Genomic DNA, 9,227 nt, shown 5'->3' on the forward strand with positions numbered 1-9,227 from the left:
CTTTTTTGTTGCAAAATGTTTTGAACTAATGAATCCACCCGTGGTCTTCCATCCTGGGCTCCATCACAGGCTTCCTGGTGATCATGCACCCTAGCCAGATGTTTTCCCCGGAGGTGAAGACCCTGTACAACGGAATCCTGGCCGACAGGAGCACCTCGGTCAACTTGAAGATCCAGGTGTTGAAGAACCTGCAGACCTATCTGCAGGAGGAGGACTCGCGCATGCAGGAGGCTGACCAGCAGTGTAAGTAACCCCGCCTGCTCCGAAGCCAAACCAACCCACTCGCACACCCTCTTACAGCCTCACAGCTTTTGCATAGCCTGATCTGTTCAAACAACAACAGACACCCCGCCACTGTTTTGGAGAACAGTTTAGGGATGGGGCTGGATAAATATAACCACTCAAATTCATAGGCGGAGTTATGGAAGCAAGGACTCAACCATACATGATCAAAATGTTTTTTCAGATTGCCCCGTTTAACGTGACAAACAAATATTCCCAATCCTATGCCGTACGTGTCAAACTGAGCCTTAACGGTTTGACAACAGTCTTCTCTTAACCATGTGTGCTGCTCTTGTCTTCAGCTGTTGGTGACTCTGTCTGTCTCTCGTCATGCAGGGAAGAAGCTGTCCAAGCAGGAGGATCTGAAGGAGATGGGGGATATCTCATCGGGCATGAGCAGCTCCATCATGCAGCTGTACCTCAAGCAGGTGCTGGAAGCCTTCTTCCACACCCAGTCCAGTGTGCGCCACTTTGCCCTCAACGTCATCGCACTCACCCTCAACCAGGGCCTCATCCACCCCGTGCAGGTAAACCAATGCTTGTTTGGGAAAAAAATGAAGCTTTTTGGTAGTCTATAACCCTGTCAGTGACGCTCTTTCTTTACTGGGAGAATATTGGAATGAAGTGCCCATTCCATAGGATGTTTTCCTCGTACCAGTGTGTGTTAGCACAGGGGGTCTGAAACATTTTCTTGCCCGGGGACCCACTCCCAGGCAAACCGGCGTCCCAGGGACCCCGTCCCAAGCAAACCGGCATCCCAGGGACCCCGTCCCAAGCAAACCGGCGTCCCAGGGACCCCCTCCCAGGCAAACCGGCGTCCCAGGGACCCACTCCTAGGCAAACCGGCGTCCCAGGGACTCCATCATACGCTAGCTAAACTTTTTGATGATGGCAAGGAGAAGCAATCAACATATTTAAAATGAAAAAAAATTGGTAGATAATTGGAAGAGGAAGTATATTATTAGCCAGTAAGTTAACTCCAAAATCAACTGCTAAGAGCAGCTGTTTGGCTTGTTAAACAAAGGTTAGCCATACTGTATGTCCATGTCAAGAAAGCTTAACCAATAGCCAGCGGCACGGGTAGCCTATTCACGGGTAGCCTATTCACGGGTAGCCTATTCACGGGTAGCCTATTCACGGGTGCTTTTTCAGTGTAATCTGCTCAATATTAGTTGAAGTTGACATTTAGAAAGAGTATATCCTATTTTCTGCTGTAGATATGTAATTCAAACTTTGTTTATTCTGTTGCAAGCGATATTCCTAAAAAACATATATTTTTTAAAGTAAGTTTTTGTGTATATTTTTCTCTGACCTCTTGCAGTACCTAGGGATCCGCAGATACACGGTTGAAAAGCCCTGTGCTAGGATGTTTTTGAAAAATATGTTGTATACAATTCGCAATTATGTATACCGATCTAAAAGTACGCATAAGTCAGCAATGACAGAGGAAGACTCGACTCTGATACACATGGGAATAATATTTGGTTTCTCTCTGACGTTCAGAAGCAGAGCTATGACCTAAAGTCGAGGAGTCAAAGAAATAGGACTTTGCTTGGGAAGTAATTTCATGCAATGTGTGACTCGCTATCAATTGATTGAATCACTTTCTGTATAATTAAATTGAGGGTTCATATAAATTATCATAAAACATTTGTTAGCTAAATAATATTTGGGGAAATCGGGTCTTTATTTCCCTTATCTATTATCATCAAATAGCCTACGTAGAATTTCAGGAAATTAGGTTCAAAACAACATGCTCCAAGGTCCCTCAAATTAAATTAAATAAAGCTGGTGCTTTATTTACTATAGGCTATCACAATAAAAACATTTTTTTTTAAAGAGGGGAGTGTTTTATTCGAATATAAAAAGAGGACCCTATGTGTTAGGATGTTTTTCCCTCAGACCCCTGTTAGGATGTTTTCCCCTCAGACCAGTGTCTTTTCTCCAGTGTGTACCATATCTCATCGCCATGGGAACGGACCCCGAGCCCAGTATGAGAAACAAAGCGGACCAGCAGTTGGTGGAGATCGACAAGAAGTACACCGGATTCATTCACGTGAGTCCATACTCTAAATGGTAGCACACCTCCAAACGTTTAACCATTTATCCTCAAACTCCTCCCATACAGTTCGAAGGTGGTTAACGCTGCGTGAACCCTTCATCGGGTGACCAAAGGATGCGTCATAAATGGCTCCCTATATAGTGCACAACTTTTGACCAAGAGCCCTATTGTCCTTGGTTTAAAGTTGTGCACTATATAGGGGATAAGGTGCCATTTGGGCCTGGTGTTATCAGCTTTAGCTGACGACGCGTCTCCCCTCTACAGATGAAGGCAGTGGCTGGGATGAAGATGTCCTACCAGGTGCAGCAGGCCATCATGGCGTCCCGCAAGAGCATCATCCGAGGCTTCCGGCATGACGAGACCACCTCGGCCCTCTGCGCCCACCTCTTCTCCATGGTCCGAGGGAACCGGCAGCACCGGCGAGCCTTCCTCATCTCCCTGCTCAACCTGTTTGACGACAGCTCCGTGAGTCTCCTCATCCAAACCCCACCTCTTTTATCAATTCACTATTTGCTTGCTAGTTAGATGTATGTTGTTTTCTTACGGCGTCGGCCTCTTGGCCAGGTCTCCTTTCCTGAAAGGCTTCCTGTGTAAATAAAGGTCAAGAAAACTTAGTTGTTTTAAGTCAAATGTTATTTGTCACGTGCAGAATACAACGGGTGTAGACATGACAGAGAAATTCTTGCTTTACAAGCCCTTAACCAACGATGCCGAGTTAGATTTGAATTAAAATAGGAACACAAAGAATAAAATGCACAAGAATGGAGCTTCATACAGGGACTACCAGATCAATGTGGAGCTATATACAGGGACTACCAGATCAATGTGGAGCTATATATACAGGGACTACCAGATCAATGTGGAGCTATATATACAGGGACTACCAGATCAATGTGGAGCTATATACAGGGACTACCAGATCAATGTGGAGCTATATATACAGGGACTACCAGATCAATGTGGAGCTATATATACAGGGACTACCAGATCAATGTGGAGCTATATATACAGGGACTACCAGATCAATGTGGAGCTATATATACAGGGACTACCAGATCAATGTGGAGCTATATACAGGGACTACCAGATCAATGTGGAGCTATATATACAGGGACTACCAGATCAATGTGGAGCTATATATACAGGGACTACCAGATCAATGTGGACCTATATACAGGGACTACCAGATCAATGTGGACCTATATACAGGGACTACCAGATCAATGTGGAGCGATATACAGGGTATTTGCGGTAGATATATACATGAAGACAGGGTAACGTGACTAGACATCAGGATAGATAATAATAATAAGGTATTTGAGGTAGATGTGTACATGAAGGCAGGGTAAAGTGACTAGGCATCAGGATAGATAATAATAAGGTATTTGAGGTAGATATGTACATGAAGGCAGGGTAAAGTGACTAGGCATCAGGATAGATAATAATAAGGTATTTGAGGTAGATATGTACATGAAGGCAGGGTAAAGTGACTAGACATCAGGATAGATAAGAGTAGCGGCAGCATATGAGTGTGACAGTGTGTTGTTGGTATGGGTGTTGTTGGTATGGGTGTTGTTGGTATGGGTGTTGTTGGTATGGGTGTTGTTGGTATGGGTGTTGTTGGTATGCGTGTTGTTGGTATGCGTGTTGTTGGTATGCGTGTTGTTGGTATGCGTGTTGTTGGTATGCGTGTTGTTGGTATGGGTGTTGTTGGTATGGGTGTTGTTGGTATGGGTGTTGTTGGTATGGGTGTTGTTGGTATGGGTGTTGTCCGGTATGCGTGTTGTTGGTATGGGTGTTGTCCGGTATGCGCGTGTGTATGAATGTGCGCGTTTGACTGATGGCTTGTGTCTCTTGTGCCTCTACAGAAGACTGAAGTGAACATGCTGCTGTTCATAGCCGACAACCTGGCCTGTTTTCCCTACCAGAGCCAGGAGGAGCCCCTCTTCATTATGCACCACATAGACATCACACTGTCTGTGTCCGGCAGCAACCTGCTGCAGACCTTCAAAGAGGTCAGGAGCACGCACACACACACACACACACACGCACCTTGTACTCTTAACTAGGCTGGACAGTAGAATGAGTCAAAATTCACCCAAGGCTGAAAATGTCAAAAGAACGTTGGCTAAGCTGGAACTCTAGCGCGCGCCCATAGCAAATGAATGGAATGGAACGTTGGCAGAGCCTGTTTTGACTGGAGTGATGCTTAAAATTCCATTTCACCTAAATGGCACCAAAAAATGTATCCCTTTTTATTTGACCACTAAAATCTGTTCTTAGGACAAAACTGAAAAATAACTTGTGTAGAAAGTTAACTTCCGCACCTCGATGGTGTCAAGTGTGCTTTTATGTCTGCATAACGAGGAAGTAGGGAAAAAATGGCAACTTCTAATTGTTTCTGGTCTAGCGTTTGATGACAACGGAATACACTGCCCAGCCTTGCATAATTAGAAAGAGGAGATTATCATTATTAAAAATGGTTTCTGACTTGGAAAAAATCGAAATATACACATTGTGAGATATTTGGCGAAATATACCAGCATGCCTCTCCATAGGAAAACAATGGGAGGAGCTCAGCGTTCCAAGGGCTAAAGGTGTTTCTGGTCTAGCGTTTGGTGACAACGGAATACACTTCCCAGCCTTACATAATTAGAAAGAGGAGATTCTCATGATTTAAAATGCTATCAAATGTTTTTTTTTTTTTTAAATCTATACACATTGCGAGATATTTGGCAAAAACAAACATGCCTATATTTCTCTATAGGAAACAATGGGACAACCTCAGAGTTCCATGAGTAGTTTTTTTTATCGTTTACATTTTAACCACAAAAAACGTGGGCAGGTCTCATTTCCAACAATAGCAAAGCAGGCATTGTGATGTAGAACAATAAGCTGGAAATAGAATGTTTGGAAGGCAAGTTGGTGCCACGCTGCTCAATAGAACTAATGGGAGCTGGCAGGGTGAAAAATGCCCTAAAATAAGACCTGTTTTTTCGTGATTACTTAAACTACGGCAGGCAGCTGGGACATATGGTAATATTATGAAACTGGGCTCCACGGCAGATGCAATTAACTAGTTATCTGAAAAAAACATTTAAAAATGTAATGTGTCCAGCCTATCTTAACATGATCAAATATACTTGTGAAGACATACACACAGTACCCATTTTAGAATTCACACAAATATACCATTTGCTGACAGATTCCCCACTTTCATTCTCTCCCCAGTCTCTGTTGAAGGAGCCGCGGCGCCGCGAGCCCAAAGTTAGAAAGGAGCGCCAGTCAAAGAACGGCTCTGGCGGGGAGGAGGACGAGGACAAGGAGATCTGTGACTCACCCAGGAGCGATGAAAACTCAAACCCTGATGATGACGATGATGTGGTGCGGCGGCCTAAGAAGTCCAAGAGGCCGGTGGTTGTGGAGGAACCCAGCTCGGAGTCGGATTTAGACCTGGAAGACCTGGATGTGGAAGATGTGGACCGGGTGATGCGGCGACTGCCTGAGAACGCCACGTCGCTCCTGGACTTTGCCAACGCCTCGCAGGGCATCCTGCTGCTCCTCGTGCTCAAACAGCACCTCAAGAACCTTTACAGCTTCTCAGACAGGTGTATATAACGTGACATATAATACCAATTACAGGTGCCTCACACATGACATCCATACTAAGGTTTACAAACTGCTTTTGAACTCCCCTTGATCACTCATTTGATTGGTTTGATGTGGCTATGGACTTCAGATAATTAATGCACAATGAACAACTCACTCACTTTCTCCTTGTCTGCAGCAAAATCCAGAAGTACTCGCCGACTGAGTCAGCCAAAGTGTACGACAAGGCGGTGAACAGAAAGACAAACATCCACTTCAAGCCCCGACAGACCATCGACTTCCTGTCCAACAACTGGGCCAACGTGGTGTTCACTCACGATATCAAGACGAGGATAGTCAAGCAGTACCTGGATGTGAGTGTTAGGCTTTGGCACCACCTGCATGTCCCAAACACGGACAGAGTTATACTGCCTCTACTTTCTAGCTAGTCATTTTCAGGTCCCTTTTCAACATTTTCAAGTCTTCACTACTTTTGTAGCATGAATTTATGATTCGGAAGAAAATGTGGATGGATGTTACAAAAAAACGTGCACATGGAATGACCCGATAATCCTCTGCCTCTCTTGTCCCACTAGTTCAAAACCCTGATGGAACACTTGGACCCAGACGAGGAGGACGAGGAGGGCGAGGCGGCACAGGCCAGCGCCAACATCCGGAACAAAGCCATAAACGCACTGCTTGGAGGGGCCGGCCACGGGCATCTTGCACCAGTAGAGTATGATGAGGATGACGAGAGTGAAGAAGATGAGAGAAACCCTGGGGTGAGACACACAGCCATGCTTTTCCTTTACCAGCCTTTACCACTAAATACATACAGCACCTTCAGAAAGGATTCACACCACTTTACTTATTCCACATTTGGTTGTTACTGCTTGAATTTAAAATGGAGTAAATTGAGATGTATTTATTTTTGTCACTGGCCTTCACACAATACCCCATAATGTCAAAGTGATATGTTTTTAGAAATGTTTACAAATTACAAGCGAAAAGCTGAAATGTCTTTTTAGTCTAAGTATTCAACCCCTTTGTTAAGGCAAGTCTAAATAATACACCTTTTGAGCATAGTGAAGTTATTAATTACACTACAAAGGTACAGGCGTCCTTCCAAACTCGGTTGCCGGGGAGGAAAGAAACCGCTCAAATGTTTCACCATGAGTTTAGAACAGTTAGTGTAAATGGCTGCGATAGGACTGAGAGTGGATAAAAAAAACTGAGTGGATCAACAACGTTGTAATTACTCCACAATACAAACCTAATTGAGTGAAAAGATAGAAGCCTGTACACAATGACACATTTTTCATCCTGTTTGCACCAAGGAACTAAAGTAATACTGCAAAAAATGTGGCAAAGATATTAACTTTATATGCTGAATACAAAGTGTTATGTTTGGGGCAAATCCAATACAACACATTACTGAGGACCACTCTCCATATTTTCAAGGATGGTGGTGGCTGCATCATGTTATGGTTATGCTTGTAATTGTTAAGACCATGGGGAGTTTTTCAGGATAAATTAACTGAATGGAGCTACTAGCACAGGCAAAACCCTAGAGGAAAACCTGGTTGTCTACTTTCCACCAGACACTGGGAGATTAATTCACCTTTCAGCAGGACAATAACCTAAAACACAAGGCCAAATATACACTATACAATGTTCCTGAGTGGCCGAGTTACAATTTTTACTTAAATGTGCTTGAAAATCTATGGCAAGACCTGAAAATGGTTGTCTAACAATGATCGACAACCAATTTGACAGAGTTTGAAGAATTCTGAAAAGAATCATGGGCAAATGTTGCACAATCCAGGTGTGGAAAGCTCTTAGAGACTTACCCCAAAAGACTCACAGCTGTAATCGCTGCCAGAGGTGATTTTAACATGTATTGACTCTGGGTTGAATACTTATCTAATCAAGATATATTAGTGTTATTTTCACGAATGTTTTACAAAAGTTAGAATTTTTCTTCTATAATAGGGTTTATATCGTTGACAAAAGACGGTTAAATTCATTTTAATCTCACTTTGTAACAACAAAATGTGTAAAAAGTCAAGGGGTGTGAATGCTTTCTGAAGGCACTGTAAAGCATCCAAGATGCACTAAAGCATACTGTTTTAGTAGCCTAATCTTGAAATTTGGTATCTTTACTCCCTAGATGAATATTTATAGCTCTGCAACCCAGCCCGAATAAACTCCTGTATGTACCCAGGATAGAGCTCGAATGTAACCGCCTATTCTCTTCTCTCCTCAGTCCTCTCGGCGGGCGAGACGTTCGGGGGACCCCGGGAACCTCAACGAGAGCTTGGACTCTATGGACGTCATCGCCATCCATTGCCCCAAGCACAAGGACCGTCCGCAGCTCGCCCGGGTCATCCAGAAGATCGGCACAGGCTACAGCGTGCACTGGATGTCCGGCTCCTACTCTGGCCCCTGGGCCGACGCAAAGAAACGGGACGGACGCAAAACGGTGCCTTGGGTGGACACTATTAAGGAGTCTGACATCATTTACAAAAAAATCGCCTTGACCAGTAACCACAAACTGAGTAACAAAATGGCGCAGACTTTACGGTCACTGTACGCTGCCAAGGAGGGGACTTCCAGTTAATGAACCCTGCATTGAACCAACACCCCCTATTTCTACGATCACATCCACCCACCGCCAAACCAGAGGGAAATGTTACTCAAACATTGTTGGAGGCTCCTTCGCTGTTGTGCAGCAGAACCTAGTTGTTTCATTTCTACTCCCACTGTATTATAGGTTTAACACAGAAAACTACAAATGTTTATATCTCAGAAAAAAAAACATCTGTAAAGAAAAAAAAATAGAATAAAATCTTACGTGAATGTTGGAAATTAGTCCTTTTGATGGTCTTATTAAAGTGTTTTTTGAATTTAAACTAGTACCCGGTGGCTTTCTTTAGCTTAGATATTCTCTGAGATCTGATTTTGTTTACTTTTAATTGTCCATGCTGTTAAATGGCAGAGTCTTCTGGGTATAATTTATTCTATTTCAAGCCACGCATGCAGTATCTGTGGGCTACTTGCAGGATGATATTTTGTAAAGGTAGATTTTGTTGTATAAGGTCACTCTAGTTGTAAGAGAACAATGGGATCCTAGTCCTTATGGTGGAACAAATACTGCAATAAATTTTCTACTTCTCTTTGTCACTTGTCTTGTTAGTGTTAAATACTTATTTAATTGTTTGAAAAAGAAACGTATGCTCATTATTGTGTGCCGCTTGGAACCCTTAAAAGTAAGCAAATTGCTTTGAACTTGAAC

At 43.5% G+C, this 9,227-nt stretch overlaps 1 protein-coding gene across 1 annotated transcript in view; it reads left to right on the forward strand.

Annotated features, from left to right (window-relative positions):
• The window catches only part of nipbla (NIPBL cohesin loading factor a), a 42,470-nt gene extending 33,355 nt beyond the window's left edge, over nucleotides 1-9,115 (forward strand). Inside the window, 9 exon segments of the mRNA XM_029637101.2 lie at nucleotides 70-243; nucleotides 619-809; nucleotides 2,231-2,338; nucleotides 2,609-2,809; nucleotides 4,213-4,359; nucleotides 5,576-5,952; nucleotides 6,132-6,306; nucleotides 6,529-6,714; nucleotides 8,199-9,115. Of these exon segments, the coding sequence (XP_029492961.2) occupies nucleotides 70-243; nucleotides 619-809; nucleotides 2,231-2,338; nucleotides 2,609-2,809; nucleotides 4,213-4,359; nucleotides 5,576-5,952; nucleotides 6,132-6,306; nucleotides 6,529-6,714; nucleotides 8,199-8,552 (1,913 nt within the window). The 3' untranslated portion in view covers nucleotides 8,553-9,115.
• The last annotated feature ends 112 nt before the right edge of the window (nucleotides 9,116-9,227 follow it).

This window comes from Oncorhynchus nerka, linkage group LG27 (genome assembly GCF_034236695.1).
Source record: "Oncorhynchus nerka isolate Pitt River linkage group LG27, Oner_Uvic_2.0, whole genome shotgun sequence".
NCBI lineage: Eukaryota > Metazoa > Chordata > Actinopteri > Salmoniformes > Salmonidae > Oncorhynchus > Oncorhynchus nerka.